This window comes from Anomaloglossus baeobatrachus, chromosome 8, assembly GCF_048569485.1.
Source record: "Anomaloglossus baeobatrachus isolate aAnoBae1 chromosome 8, aAnoBae1.hap1, whole genome shotgun sequence".
In the NCBI taxonomy this organism is placed as follows: Eukaryota; Metazoa; Chordata; class Amphibia; order Anura; family Aromobatidae; genus Anomaloglossus; species Anomaloglossus baeobatrachus.
In genome coordinates, this window is record NC_134360.1 from 10999109 (window position 1) to 11015809 (window position 16701).

At 47.8% G+C, this 16701-nt stretch overlaps 1 protein-coding gene across 1 annotated transcript in view; it reads right to left on the bottom strand.

Annotated features, from left to right (window-relative positions):
• Window positions 1–6731: 6731 nt before the first annotated feature.
• The window catches only part of ACTR8 (actin related protein 8), an 87437-nt gene continuing 77467 nt past the window's right edge, over window positions 6732–16701 (bottom strand). The window contains exon 13 of the mRNA XM_075321300.1: window positions 6732–7057. Within this exon, the coding sequence (XP_075177415.1) occupies window positions 6914–7057 (144 nt within the window). The 3' untranslated portion in view covers window positions 6732–6913. The remainder of the gene's footprint in view (window positions 7058–16701) is intronic.

Genomic DNA, 16701 nt, shown 5'->3' on the forward strand with positions numbered 1-16701 from the left:
CCTGATCATCTGGGGGACCGGACTGCGAATCTCCAGATTGTGAAGGTAGATATTGGAGATGGAAATCCATCTGTAGCCATCATGTGTATAAGACACAAGCAGGGCTCAGAAGGAAAGACATTACAATGGGAACATACTGGGGGGTAGAACTTTCCAAGAGAACGCACCAAAAGGAGACACCTGGGGTGTGACCGGAGGAACCGAAGTGAAGGAAGATACACTGACCGGTGAAAGAGACCGGAACAATCAAAGATTCCTTCTTGGTAATGATATTATTGAAAGTGGAAGTCTATATCATCTTCCATTTGCAGGAATTTGCCTCCCAGGGGGCGGTGCGCTCCTGATTGACAGTTCTCACCTGCGGCATGGGACGTCACTTGCCCAAACTGTGGATTCCCCGATGCAGCAATCAGATATAGATTTGACTCTGCGTCATCGCAGCGGATCCAGACAACTTCGGAACAGCGCTTACAAGCTCTATAGCAAAGAGATGGTAAGTGCTGAATGCCAAGGACACCGGCCACTGTTAATAACTTAACAAGTGGTAAACTATAAAATTAAAAATCCCTCCATTCCAAAGAACAAAAACAAAAAAAAAAAAAAAAAAAAGATTTTTATTAAGAAAGTTACACAGTGGATTGTTTTTGCAGGCAATTTGCAACTTTACGATCCCTTAGATTTTTGTGAGTTTTATCCCATTCAGCTGATTTTGCGCATATTTTACATTTTTTTTATACCCGGTTGCTTTCTTTGCTTACCGTTCCCTACAATCTAAGGCCACGGAGAGATTGTTATTGTTCAGTATTCTTATCATTAGATAGAAATATTGACCAATAATATTTTTCTTCATAATTTCGTGACCCCCCCCCCCCATGTGTCTCCCTTACTACAGTGTCCTGTATTCCCCTTGTAATGCCCCCCCCACCCCCCCACTATCTCGGCCTGGAGTCGCACAATCAATCAGACCATCCCCCTTTATACAATATGCAAAGAAATTGCTAGGGGCGCTTTGTTATCCACCAGTGGTATCTGCAGGTCGGAAGGATATGGTTACATTGCTATTCTACATCATCCTACACAGATGATAATTGCACCCAATTAGACTTTTTGATGTGAGAATCAGTGCAATCAATGGGAATATTGTCTAGTAATAAAGTGTATTACATTAGGACATGTCCCCACACCCAGGAGTCTCCATCCAGAGTACATTGTATACATGGTTGTCTCCTGCCAGAGGCAAAATTGTAAGTGTCGCCCCTCCCCACAATGCCTGTAACCTGCAGTGTATAAATGCAATGAAGACATTGTTTTTAGGGTTTTGCTATTGTTTGTACTCTATATGACCTGTGAACTCTATTCTTCATATCAATGTGAATACGGTGACACCAAATATCATAGATTTTCTTTTTGTCCATTAGGTGATCACGAGGGTCTTCTATGAAGCTCAGCCTGTGGAACAGGAGAGCCGAAATGGCAGCGGCAGGGGACGTCATATACCAAGATTCAATACTCCTAACATAAATACAGGTGTAGAAATCCTCAGCTTGTGTGACTGCACAACACTTTATTAACATAGTCATGTAGCACGTCATCTGTCAAGCTATGGATTGGTAGATGTGTACAGGATCAGAATTATTAACAGGACAGGATTATATCACTACAGCCACAAATTAGTACATGAACACAGCACCAAAACCACCATCAATATACGAATACAATAGTAGATCCATCATCAGTACATGAATACAGCATGGGAATCACCAAGCGTATATGAATACCACATAAGAAAACACCAACAGTACATGAATATAATCACCAGAACTACCATCAGTACATTAATATAGCACCAGAACCAAAATCAATTTTGTACATGAATACAGCACCAGAACACAATCAGTACATGAACACATCATGAAAACAATAATCAGTAAATGAAAATTGCTGGAAGAGACAAAAAGGCGCAAATAGGGTTTTACCTGGTGGTACCAGAATAAATGATTACAGTGAATAACTCACCTGGGGTAGTTCTGTGAGTCACAACTACTGTAAGAGCAAACAAAAGACCACAACGGCTGCTGCAGACCCTGAAGATGAATCAGTTGTATGGAAGGGAGAAGGAAAATGATTAACCCGTGTGGAATAAGATGATTATCACTTGAAGATAAAATTGTGATTTATTGTTCAACACGTTTCAGAGTACTGAAACTCCGTCAGGAACCAAAATCACTGATGCACAATTATGCATCTGAATCATCAGTAAATGAACACAGAAAGAGCGCCATCAGAACATTACTATATTACAAGAACTGTCATAAGTACATGACTACATTACCAGCACTGACGTTGTGGTGGTGGGTGGCATGCGGCGCTGCACCTTTAAGGCTTCAGATAAGTTAGAGACCCACTCAGAGGTTCGCCGTGACGTGGCAATGGGCTTCATACAGTCTGATCAGAATGTTATATCAAGAACCTCATGTTCAGGTATATAAATTTTTGCCTAGCGTCAGAGCATCAAAACCATCAGTACATGAGTACAGCACCAGAACCACCATCAATACATGAGCAAAGCATCAAAACCATCAGTACACGAGTACAGCACCAGAACCACCATCAATATTTGAATACATCACCAAGATTAGTACAGTGATCAATTACAATGTCATATCAGCCTCTGCCATATATATATATTTGTATCACATAAACCTACAACTCTGTTTATCCTTAATGAGGTATGCCAATCTTCAAGATCCTATCTCAATATCTAATAGGTATATTAGCACATATCTGCAATTAAAAATGTAGTACAGTTCTCCTGAATAACTGTTGCTTACCTCATGTGCAGGCATTAGAGTAGATTAAGTATCCATGGTCATGACCACTAGCAACTGTCACTATATGAGTGGACCTAACCATGGATAACTAAAGTACTGCAATGCCCTGCACATGAGGTAAGCAAAATAGCTAAATCAGGAGAACTATATTACATTTCTAATTGGAGGTATTTTCTAATTTCATTATTATTACACCTAGTACATATTGGGATAGGATCTTGGAGATGGGAATAAACCTGTAACAATGGTAAAGAGTGGTAAAGAGATACTTGGTGTTGTTACCAGCCATAATCAGACTGTGGACCATAAAAGAACCACAGTACTTAGATGCAGTCAACATCACAAATAAACATTTACACCCAGGTACCTTATGGTTGATGTTTTCTATGACTGGAGTAATCATCTTCCCTTTCGTTATTTGGTCCAGACACCATGTTGACTTTTCCCCATCCACAGCTCGTCTTTGCAGATTTCCATCTTCTCTGGTCTTCTGCAGCACAAGTGACCAGAGCTAGCTCCAATCGCTGCTGCCCAAGTCCTGCAATGCTGCTGTCTATCTATTAAAAGGGGCCTCTGTCAGCATGAAATGACTCTTCAAACAAAGTACAAGAGCTTGGTGCATCATGGTGCGGCCAAACAGTTCAGTGCACCTTCCCGCTTATTTTTCTATCCATTTCCATCATCCCTTTATTTTGATTGGCAGCTTTGGCTTTATAGCGCAAAAGAAGGGCGAAGAGTAGAAAACAGGTGGGAAGGTGCAGTTAAATCTTTGGCCACAACAAGGGTTACCAGTATGAGACATGTAGATCAGGAGGGAAGACTGCTCAGTCATTACATGTCTCACACTGGTTACGCCCCATTTTACTTAAGCTCTGGAGTCAGATTCTCGGTGAGATCTATGTCAAGCCCATAGATCTGAACAGCTCATTTACACATTAAGAAAATGTGGATTTCCATGGAATAAAACATTGGATCACAGATATCAAGGCATCATTTTATTCAGCCATATAGACGGCCCAGGAGGGTTCATCCGAGCCACAGATGCTTTTTAAAAGGGAATCTGTCAGCAGGTTTTTGCTGCCCCATCTGAGAGCAGCAAGATGTAGGGACAGAAAACCAATTCCAGCAAAATATCACTTATTGGGCTGCTTGCTGTTGTTCTCTGAATGCTGGCCTCTTTATAACACCCCCCACAACACTGTTTAACAGCTTTCTGTGTACACTGTGCATAGGCAGAAAGCTGCCAATTAGCGCTGGGGCCTGGATTATACAGGGCTCATGAATATGGAGGACTATATGGCAGCAGGTTTATTAGTCCTATAGTGATAATCTACTGCTGATAAAGCTGTGGTTTTATCAAAACTACAGCAAGCAGCCCAGTAAGTGACACATTGCTGGAATCGGGATCTCTGTTTAAATTATACTGATCTCAGAATAGGTGGCAAAAATCTGATGACCGCTCCCACTAAATGAATCAGATATCCAGGTGCAGAAAAGGTTACAACTAATCTGCTGCATATGAACACCGCCCTAGTGTCAAGATGATAAAATAATAAAATATTCAAATGGTCAAAAGAGGGAAGCAGAATGCACGAGCAATACATTAACAGTGTGTGTAAAAAACAGACCGTGATCTATACACACTGGTAATAATGTGCATTTTCACTGGTTGTTGGGGGGGGTGGGGTAAATAAAATACACAAAATCGCAATTGTTTCAGTCCCTTTGTTCTCAGGATGGATATAATCAGTGTAAGGAGCCAGAACATGGTGGCTCTGCACGCCGCTTACTGGAAGCTCCGGGGTGCTGTGGTTCAGCTCACATTCACTTCAATAGGAGCGATGCTGCAGTACCAGAGATCAGCCACTGCACAGTGTGTGGCGCCGTTGTGTTCAGGCTTTGTGCGCGGTGTACATTTAGCTGAGCCAGCGCTGCAGGTACCGGATTGGGGAGGATGGAGGGACGCCGGGCGGCAGACCCCCATATATCTGATATTGATGAGGTGTCGTACTGATGACTGGCCATACATTTTAATAAAGTCACAAAATAAAATACATGCTAAAGAGGAGCAGAAAATACAAGAAAATGTGAGATTGTGCTGCTGCAACAGGGCTGATACTGTGGGGGCTCTGGATCCTACAAGGGAGGAAAGAAGGAGGACAGGCAAACGAGGAAGAGGAGGAGGAAAGGCAAACGAAGAGGAGGAGAGGCAAACGAGGAAGAGGAGGAGGACAGGCAAACGGAGAAGAGGACAGGCAAACGGTGAAGAGGACAGGCAAACGGTGAAGAGGACAGGCAAACGGTGAAGAGGACAGGCAAACGGTGAAGAGGACAGGCAAACGGTGAAGAGGACAGGCAAACGGTGAAGAGGACAGGCAAACGGTGAAGAGGACAGGCAAACGGTGAAGAGGACAGGCAAACGGTGAAGAGGACAGGCAAACGGTGAAGAGGACAGGCAAACGGTGAAGAGGACAGGCAAACGGTGAAGAGGACAGGCAAACGGTGAAGAGGACAGGCAAACGGTGAAGAGGACAGGCAAACGGAGAAGAGGACAGGCAAACGGAGAAGAGGACAGGCAAACGGAGAAGAGGACAGGCAAACGGAGAAGAGGACAGGCAAACGGAGAAGAGGACAGGCAAACGGAGAAGAGGACAGGCAAACGGAGAAGAGGACAGGCAAACGGAGAAGAGGACAGGCAAACGGAGAAGAGGACAGGCAAACGGAGAAGAGGACAGGCAAACGGAGAAGAGGACAGGCAAACGGAGAAGAGGACAGGCAAACAGAGAAGAGGACAGGCAAACGGAGAAGAGGACAGGCAAACGGAGAAGAGGACAGGCAAACGGAGAAGAGGACAGGCAAACGGAGAAGAGGACAGGCAAACGGAGAAGAGGACAGGCAAACGGAGAAGAGGACAGGCAAACGGAGAAGAGGACAGGCAAACGGAGAAGAGGACAGGCAAACGGAGAAGAGGACAGGCAAACGGAGAAGAGGACAGGCAAACGGAGAAGAGGACAGGCAAACGGAGAAGAGGACAGGCAAACGGAGAAGAGGACAGGCAAACGGAGAAGAGGACAGGCAAACGGAGAAGAGGACAGGCAAACGGAGAAGAGGACAGGCAAACGGAGAAGAGGACAGGCAAACGGAGAAGAGGACAGGCAAACGGAGAAGAGGACAGGCAAACGGAGAAGAGGACAGGCAAACGGAGAAGAGGACAGGCAAACGGAGAAGAGGACAGGCAAACGAGGACAGGCAAACGAGGACAGGCAGACGAGGACAGGCAGACGAGGACAGGCAAACGAGGACAGGCAAACGAGGAAAGGCAGACGAGGACAGGCAGACGAGGACAGGCAGACGAGGACAGGCAGACGAGGACAGGCAGACGAGGACAGGCAGACGAGGACAGGCAGACGAGGAAAGGCAGACGAGGACAGGCAGACGAGGAAAGGCAGACGAGGAAAGGCAGACGAGGACAGGCAGACGAGGACAGGCAGACGAGGACAGGCAGACGAGGACAGGCAGACGAGGACAGGCAGACGAGGACAGGCAAACGAGGACAGGCAAACGAGGACAGGCAAACGAGGACAGGCAGACGAGGAAAGGCAGACGAGGAAAGGCAAACGAGGACAGGCAAACGAGGAAAGGCAAACGAGGAAAGGCAGACGAGGAAAGGCAAACGAGGAAAGGCAGGGAGGGGAAAAAAACCACCCCAAAAAAGAAACACCAACAACGTCCAACGCAATCTTGATCTCAAGAGGAATGGAAACTGCACGTATCCTGCAGACCTGCTATAAGTCACAGATAGGAGAACTCCTTTAAATGTCGTTGGCTCATACACAGAATCACATCTCTCTGATCGTGTTTTGTCTCCCTCTAGAGGTCAATGACTAGAAAGACATCGAGTTATATAAACATTGCTTTATTTTCTCCTTAACAACAAAAATATTGCACATCTTGTGGTGGTAACATTTTACATCCGTCATACCCCAATACACAGACACGGGCAGGATGGAATAGATTAGCCGGAATTTACAAAAAGAAAACAAAAAAAAAAAAACACAAAAACAAAAACAAGTCCATTGAGTTCACCAAACAAATGCGGCTCTTTCCCGTAACATGCGCACGCCGAAGCGCTGCCATTCCCGCTGGTAGATCCACAGCTCCTGGGTTGTGTCTAGACAAGCAAGGACTGCGCCACCTTTCCATGCGATCAGTCGTGGGTCCATATCCTAGAAGTGCACAAGCAGCGATCATTATGCCACACATAATGGTAGACGCCATAAATCCATATATTAGTTACTCGAAAAGAGCAGTAATTATCTATCTTCCGTTAAGCTGCCTTATAAAAATGTACATCTCAACTCCATATAGACCCGGAAGATACAGATAAAGACAGATCAGCACCTATCAGACCTGTTGATTGGTGGAGGTGCGACCTCTCGACCCCCCGCCTGTTGGCAAAAGGGACACCTCAATTTCCTTAAGAATGAAGACATAGTGCGGCCGTGCGCCTTACACTTCATTCATTTCCTATAGGGCTGCCAAGAACTGGCCTCCGTTTTTTCTGGCAGCCCTATAGTCAATAATTGCAGTAGTAGTCGGAGTATCCAACCCGCCTTATAGCTGGGATTTGTCCCCAATCTGCTGATCAGTGCGGATCCTGGCAGTAGGACCTTAAGCGATCAGCAGATAAGTGATAAAGGGGTCCTCCGGGTTAACGTAACCGTATTTTTCGTTTTATAAGACGCACCAAATTATAAGATGCACCCCGAATTTAGGGGAGAAAAATAGGAAAAAATAATTTTTAATGTTAAAATGAGGGTCAGTCTTATAATCCTAGCGCACCTTAATCCTAATGCTCACGGGGGATAGGGGTAAGGGGGTGGGGGGTGGGGGGGAGAGAGGCTCAGGAAGGTCACAGGCGGCAGAGGGATGCTGCGGGCTCAGAGGAGGGAATGTTGTAGGTCAGGAGGGTCCGCAATACTGCGGGCTCAGGGGTGTCATGGCAAGCGCCATTGACCTGCTGGCCGGCTGCGGAGGTGTCACTGCAGTGGAGCGACTCAGGAGGGTCACAGGATGGGGTGTCTTGGCGGCGGGTGCCATTGATCTGACGGCGGGCTTCGCTGAATCACCAGCAGTTGACAAGACAAAATTAAAAAAAAAAAAAAGTGGGCGCGGAGGACTCCTTGGCTATTTTCTTAAACTCCATCGCATCAACCACGGGTGATTCAACAGCACCCGCAGTCAGATCAATGCACCCGCTATCGAGACACCCCATCCTGTGACCCACCTGAGCCGCTCCACTGCTTCTCCGAACCCTCAGTATCCCTGATCATGCCTCCTATCACCCCGCTCCACCTCTGCCGCCCAGGTAAGCCATACCCAGATTGTAAGACACACACCCATTTTTTGGGGGAAAAAAAGTGCCTCTTATAATCCGGAAAATACGTTTTTTTACGCCACAAAGCCTATGGGACTGACGGAGATAGGAAAGTGCTGTAATTGGCGATCTCCGTCAGTCCGCTATCGCTTGTATGGAGCGACCGTAAGTGTGTGCGTCTGACCGATCCGTCCCAGTCTCCTGATCAGTGGCGCCCTCAGCGATCCGGTGGTTAACCCCTTAAGGACGAAGCCAGTTTTGTCCTTAATGTCCAGGCCATTTTTTGCAATTCTGACCAGTGTCCCTTTATGAGGTTATAACTCTGGAACGCTTCAACGGATCCCGGTGATTCTGACATTGTTTTTTCGTGACATATTGTACTTCATGATAGTTATAAATTTAGAACGATATTTTTTGCTGTTATTTGTGAAAAAAATCGGAAATTTGATGAAAATTTTGCAATTTTCAAACTTTTAATTTTTATGCCCTTAACCCAGAGAGTTATGTCACACAAAACAGTTAATAAATAACATTTCCCACATGTCTACTTTACATTAGCGCAATTTCTGAAACAAAATGTTTTGGGGTTAGGAAGTTAGAAGGGGTCAAAGTTCATCTGCAATTTCCCATTTTTTCAACAAAATTCACAAAACCATTTTTTTAGGGACCACATCACATTTGAAGTGACTTTGAGAGGCCTGGGTGACAGAAAATACCCAAAAGTGACACCATTCTCAAAACAGCACCCCTCAAAGTACTCAAAACCATATCCAAGAAGTTTATTAACCCTTCAGGTGCTTCACAGGAACTAAAGCAAAGTGGAATGAGAAAAGCAAAAAATAAAATTTTACCCAAAATGTTGCTCTACCCCAAATTTATTCACTTTTAGAAGAAATAACACAACAAAATGAACCCCAAAACTTGTTACCCACTTTCTTATGAACGCGCCAATACCCCACATGTGGTCAGAAACCTTTGTTTGGACAAATGGGAGGGCTCGGAACAGAAGGAGCAATATTTGAATTTTGGAAAGGAAATTTGGCTGAAATAGATTGCGGGCACCATGTTGCATTTACAGGTCCGCTAAGGTACCTAAACAGCAGAAACCCCTCACAAGTGACACCATTTTGGAAACTAGACCCCTCAAGGCTTCTATCTAGGGGTATAGTGAGCATTTTGGATCCACAAGTACTTCACAGATTTTGATAACGTTACGTTGTCACATTGAAAATTTTCATTTTTTTCTCAAAAATGTTGCTTTAGCATCAATTTTTTCACTTTTTCAAGAGGTAATTCCAAAAATTTGACCCCAATGTTTGTTACCCACTTTTTTATGAGCGCGGTGATACCTCACTTGTGGTCTGAAACCTTTGTTTGGAGAAATGGGAGGGCTTGGAACGGAAGGAGCAATATTTGAATTTTGGAAAGGAAATTTGGCTGAAAAAGATTGCGGGCACCATGTCGCATTTGGAGGACCCCTAAGGTACGTAAACAGCAAAAAAACACCACAAGTGACCCCACATTGGAAACTAGGCCCCTCAAGGAATTTATCTTGATGTTTGGTGAGTACCCTGAACCTCCAGGTGCTTTACAGAAGTTTATAACGTTGAGCCATGAAAATAAAAAAATAAAATTTTACCACAAAATTGTTACTTCAACCAGGTAGCTTTTTTTTCACAAGGGTAACAGGAAAAAATCACCATGAAATTTATTGTGCAATTTCTCCTGAGTTTGTTGATATCTTGCATGTGGTGGAAATCAACTGTTTGGGCACACTACAGGGCTCAGAAGAGAAGGAGTGCCATTTGACTGCAAAATTGGCTGGAATCAATAGCGGACGCCATGTTGCATTAGGAGAGCCCCTGAGGTGCCTAAGCAGTGGAGGTCCCCCACAAGTGACCCCATTCTGGAAATAAGACCCCTCAAGGCTTTAATCTAGGTGTATATTGAGCATTTTGAATCCACGAATACTTCACAGAATTTGATAAGCTTAGGTTGCCATATTGAAATTTTCATTTTTTTCACAAAAATGTTGATTTAGCGACCCATTTTTTCAAGAGGCAACAACAAAACGTGTACCCCACAGGTTGTTATCTAATTTCTTGTGAGCGCAGGGATACCCCACATGTGGCCAAAAACCTTTGTTTGGATAAATGGGAGGGCTTGGAATGGAAGGAGCACCATTTGAATTTTGGAAAAGTTGAAGTAAATTGCGCGCACCATGTCACATTAGCAGGGCCCCTTGGGTACCTATACATCAGAAACCCCCCACAAGTGACCTCATTTTGGAAACTGGACCCCTCAAGTATTTTATTCAGGAGTATAGTAAACATTTTGAATCCACAGGTACTTCACAAAAATGTTGCTGTAGCAACAAATTTCTCACTGTTAAGGGGGCTTTACACGCTGCGACATCGCTAATGCGGAGTCGTTAGGGCCACGGAATTGGTGACGCACATCCGGGCGCATTAGCGATGTTGCTGCGTGTGACACCGATGAGCGATTTTGCATCGTTGCAAAAACGTGCAAAATCGCTCATCGGTGATATGGGGGTCCATTCTCGATTATCGTTACTGCAGCAGTAACGATGTAGTTCGTCGCTCCTGCGGCAGCACACATCGCTATGTGTGACGCCGCAGGAATGAGGAAGCTCTCCTTACCTGCCTCCCGGCCGCTATGAGGAAGGAAGGAGGTGGGCGGGATGTTCCGGCCACTCATCTCCGCCCCTCCGCTTCTATTGGGCGGCCGCTCAGTGACGTCACTGTGACGCCACACGGACCGCCCCCTTAGAAAGGAGGCGGTTCGCCGGTCACAGCGAAGTCGCCGGGCAGGTAAGTATGTGTGATGCGTCTGCGCGATGTTGTGCGGCACGGGCAGCGATTTGCCCTTGTCGCACAACAGATGGGGGCGGGTACCCACGCTAGCGATATCGGGACAGATATCGCAGCGTGTAAAGTAGCCTTTAGGCTATGTGGCCATGATCCAGCGACACGGCGTCTAGTACCCAGTGTCAGCCTCCTGCAGAAATGTGAGTGTTGTCCACGGGAGAACGCAGCTGCCCATGCCCACGATTTGGGTTCAGGCTGCTGTGGACTTTAGTTCTATTCTACCTGCAAAGAACACTCATCTCCGCAGCATAAATTGACATGCTGAGGCTCGGGAAGCTGCGCCACAGGTCGATTTATGCTGCGGAGAAAAGAAACACAGTGGGCACGGGATATCTAAAAATCCTGCCACTGTGCTTCTACTGCACAACACAGCGTTATGGACGCAGGGAAAACACTCTGCACCCAAAACGTTGCAAACCCTGATTGTGGGCACACAGCGTAAAATGCTACAATGGACGAATGGATAGATGTCAAACATATATAACGTCCCACCCCCCTGCATATTCTAAGCTGGCGCCCTTTAGTGCCTTTCATGTGACACTAAAGGATGCCTAGCCTTGTATTTAGCCCAAAAAAAAAAAAAAAAAAATTAAAATAAATGACGTGGGGTCCCCCCTATTTTTGATAGCCAGCTAGGGTAAAGCAGACAGCTGTAGCCTGCAAACCACAGCTGACAGCTTCATCTTGTCTGGTGATCAATTTGGAGGGCTCCCCAAGCTGTTTTTTTTTTTTTTAATTATTTATAAATAATTAAAAAAAACAAAAAAACAAACGTGGGGTCCCCCCAAATTAGATCACCAGCCAAGGTGAAGCTGACAGCTGGGGTCTGGTATTTTCAGGATGGGAAGAGCCATGGTTATTGGACTCTTCCCAGCCTAAAAATAGCAGGCTGCAGCCGCCCCAGAAGTGGCGCATCCATTAGATGCGCCAATCCTGGCGCTTCGCCCCAGCTCATCCCGCGCCCTGGTGCGTTGGCTAACGGGGTAATGAATGGGGTTGATACCAGATGTGTAATGTCACCTGGCATCAAGCCCAGCAATTAGTTATGTCACGGCGTCTATCAGATACCCGACATAACTAATTGACAGTAATAAGAAAAAAAATTGACAACAAAAAAAAATTTATTTGAAAAAACACTCCCCAAAACATTCCCTGATTGACCAATTTATTGAAAAGAAAAAAAAAATCCACTATAATCCATTTGGACGTCCCACGTCGACTCTGGACCTTCTAGAATATGGGGGACCCGGCAGGGCCTAGGGAGCAGGTTTCTGTCGTATGTGTTATGGCACATACGACAGAAACCATAGGAACACTGTAAATGCGGCCGGCGCGCTGCTGTGCTCTCCGATGCGCGCGGCCATCTTGGATTTTCGGGAGGGGGTTGGGGGTCGGGGGGGGGGCACTTTGGGGATACCGAGGGGACCGGAGGGAACCGGGAAAAAGATTTATCTCCCATCTGGCATGTTTGATCATGCCAGATGGGAGATAAGAAGGGAATTTTGTTACTTACCGTAAATTCCTTTTCTTCTAGCTCTTATTGGGAGACCCAGACGATTGGGGTATAGCTACTGCCCTCTGGAGGCCACACAAAGCACTACATTAAAAGTGCAAGGCCCCTCCCCCTCTGGCTATACCCCCCCGTGGTATCACGGGTTCTCCAGTTTTAGTGCCAAAGCAAGAAGGAGGAAGCCAATAACTGGTTTAAACAAATTAACTCCGAATAACATCGGAGAACTGAAAAACCGTTCAACATGAACAACATGTGTACCCGCAAACAACAAAAAAACATCCCGAAGGACAACAGGGCGGGTGCTGGGTCTCCCAATAAGAGCTAGAAGAAAAGGAATTTACGGTAAGTAACAAAATTCCCTTCTTCTTCAGCGCTCTATTGGGAGACCCAGACGATTGGGACGTCCAAAAGCTGTCCCTGGGTGGGTAAATAAATACCTCATGTTAGAGCTGCAAAACAGCCCTCCCCTATGGGGGTGTCACTGCCGCCTGCAGGACTCTTCTACCTAAGCTGGCATCCGCCGAAGCATAGGTATGCACCTGATAATGCTTGGTGAAAGTGTGCAGACTGGACCAGGTAGCTGCCTGGCACACCTGTTGAGCCGAAGCCTGGTGACGTAATGCCCAGGACGCACCCACGGCTCTGGTTGAGTGGGCTTTTAGCCCTGAAGGAACCGGAAGCCCCGCAGAACGGTAGGCTTCAAGAATTGGTTCTTTGATCCATCGAGCCAGGGTGGCTTTAGAAGCCTGCAACCCCTTGCGCGGACCAGCGACAAGGACAAAAAGTGCATCGGAACGACGTATGGGCGCCGTGCGGGAAATGTAGATTCTGAGTGCTCTCACCAGATCTAGCAAACGTAAGTCCTTTTCATACCGGTGAACCGGATGAGGGCAAAAAGAAGGCAAGGAAATATCCTGATTAAGATGAAAAGAGGATACGACCTTAGGAAGAAACTCCGGAATGGGGCGCAGCACAACCTTGTCCTGGTGGAACACCAGGAAGGGAGCCTTGGATGACAGAGCTGCCAGCTCAGACACTCGCCGAAGCGATGTGATGGCAACAAGAAACGCCACTTTCTGCGACAGCCGAGAAAAGGAAACTTCCTTCAGAGGCTCGAAGGGCGGCTTCTGGAGAGCAACTAGTACCCTGTTCAGATCCCATGGATCTAACGGTCGCTTGTACGGGGGCACAATATGACAGACCCCCTGCAGGAACGTGCGCACCTTAGGAAGACGTGCTAGACGCTTCTGAAAAAACACGGATAGTGCCGAAACTTGCCCTTTAAGGGAGCTGAGCGACAAGCCCTTTTCTAACCCCGATTGCAGGAAAGAAAGAAACTTGGGTAATGCAAATGGCCAGGGAGACACTCCCTGGGCCGAGCACCAGGATAAGAAAATCTTCCACGTTCTGTGGTAGATCTTAGCAGAAGTTGACTTTCTAGCTTGTCTCATTGTGGCAATCACTCCTTGAGATAATCCTGCAGATGCTAGGATCCAGGACTCAATGGCCACACAGTCAGGTTCAGGGCCGCAGAATTCTGATGGAAAAACGGCCCTTGGGACAGTAAGTCTGGTCGGTCTGGCAGTGACCACGGTCGACCGATCGTGAGATGCCACAGATCCGGATACCACGACCTCCTCGGCCAGTTTGGAGCGACGAGTATGATGCGGCTGCACTCGGATCTGATCTTGCGTAGCACTCTGGGCAAGAGCGCCAGAGGCGGAAACACGTAAGGGAGCTGAAACTGCGACCAATCTTGAACCAAGGCGTCTGCCGCCAGAGCTCTTTGATCGCGCGACCTCGCCATGAATGCCGGGACCTTGTTGTTGTGCCGGGATGCCATTAGGTCGACGTCCGGCACTCCCCAGCGGCGACAGATTTCCTGAAACACGTCCGGGTGAAGGGACCATTCCCCTGCGTCCATGCCCTGGCGACTGAGGAAGTCTGCTTCCCAGTTTTCTACGCCTGGGATGTGAACCGCGGATATGGTGGATGCTCTGTCCTCCACCCACATTAGAATGCGCCGGACTTCTTGGAAGGCTTGCCGACTGCGCGTCCCTCCTTGGTGGTTGATGTATGCCACCGCTGTGGAGTTGTCCGATTGGATTCGGATCTGCTTTCCTTCCAGCCACTGCTGGAAGGCCAGTAGGGCAAGATACACTGCTCTGATTTCCAGAACATTGATCTGAAGGGTGGACTCCTGCGGAGTCCACGTCCCCTGAGCCCTGTGGTGGAGAAACACTGCTCCCCACCCCGACAGACTCGCATCTGTCGTAACTACTGCCCAGGATGGGGGCAGGAAGGATCTTCCCTGAGATAATGAGGTGGGAAGGAGCCACCATTGTAGAGAGTCCTTGGCCGTCTGGGAAAGCGAGACTTTCCTGTCCAGGGACGTTGACTTCCCGTCCCATTGGCGGAGAATGTCCCATTGAAGTGGGCGCAGATGAAACTGCGCAAAGGGAACTGCTTCCATGGCTGCCACCATCTTCCCTAGGAAATGCATGAGGCGCCGCAAGGGATGCAACTGGCCCTGCAGAAGAGATTGCACCCCTGTCTGTAGTGACCGCTGCTTGTCCAGCGGAAGCTTCACTATCGCTGCTAGAGTATGAAACTCCATGCCAAGATACGTTAGTGACTGAGTCGGTGATAGGATCGACTTTGGAAAGTTGATGATCCATCCGAAAGACTGTAGAGTCTCCAGCGTAGCATTCAGGCTGTGCTGACATGCCTCCTGAGAGGGAGCTTTGACCAATAAGTCGTCTAGGTAAGGGATCACCGAGTGTCCCTGAGAGTGCAAGACTGCTACCACCGCCGCCATGACCTTGGTGAAGACCCGTGGGGCTGTCGCCAGACCAAATGGAAGAGCTACGAACTGAAAATGGTCGTCTCCTATCACAAAACGTAGAAAACGTTGATGTTCTGTAGCAATTGGCACGTGGAGATAAGCATCTTTGATGTCTATTGAGGCAAGGAAGTCTCCTCTGGACATTGAGGCAATGACAGAGCGGAGGGTTTCCATCCGGAACCTCCTGGCGTGCACATGTTTGTTGAGCCGTTTTAGGTCCAGAACAGGACGGAACGAGCCGTCCTTTTTTGGAACCACAAAGAGATTGGAGTAAAACCCTTGCCCTTGTTCCTGAGGAGGGACTGGGATAACCACTCCTTCCACTTTTAGGGAATCCACCGCCTGCAGCAGAGCATCTGCTCGGTCTGGATGTGGGGAGGTTCTGAAGAACCGAGCTGGACGACGAGAATTGAACTCGATTCTGTACCCGCGAGACAAAATGTCCGTCACCCACCGGTCTTTGACCTGTGACATCCAAATGCCGGAAAAGCGGGAGAGCCTGCCCCCGACCGGCGATGCGGAGGGGGGGGGCTGGAAGTCATGAGGTAGCCGCTTTGGAAGCGGTACCTCCATTTGCTTTCTTGGGGCGTGTGCCTTGGCCGCCTTGCGTTTTGAGGATGACATGTTGCTGCTTCCACAGAGTGATCTGGGAGATGCAGCCAGAAGCGACCTCACAGTGCAAGAAATACAATATCTCTATATCCTACACAGTACACTGATACACAGTGAGGCACTAGAGGGACCAGCACAGAAAATCGCTTACCGCCCGCTTAAAAAGCGGGTGTGTGGTCGCCAGATAGCCCCTAGTCCAGGTCTCCCAGAGCCTTGCGTCCTTCCTCCAGCCAGGCATGCATGTAATGGCTGCCGGCGTCTCGAGAGAGGAAGGGGGGCGGGCCCTGGGCGTTCCTGGCCAAGAGCGGGAAGCCTGCTTCCCTCTGTGCCAAGTGAGAGGGCTGGAGCATGTAAATCAGGCTCCAGCCCTCGTCGCTGCTAGCGAACAGCGTCTCTCCCCTACCCTGAATGACAGGGTGGGGGCGGGAACGAAACGGAGCTGCCGGCGTCCTAGGCCCAAAAAGCCGGGGACTAAATTTATAACCGCCGCCGCCGTAAAAGCGCGGACGGCGGATCCCCGGCGCACCACAAGTCACAGCAGCGCCGCCCGGTCCAGAGGGGGTCGGCGCTGCGTTCCCAAACACAAACAATCCCCCAGTAATCTGTAGGGACACCAACTCCACGTTGCGGTCCCC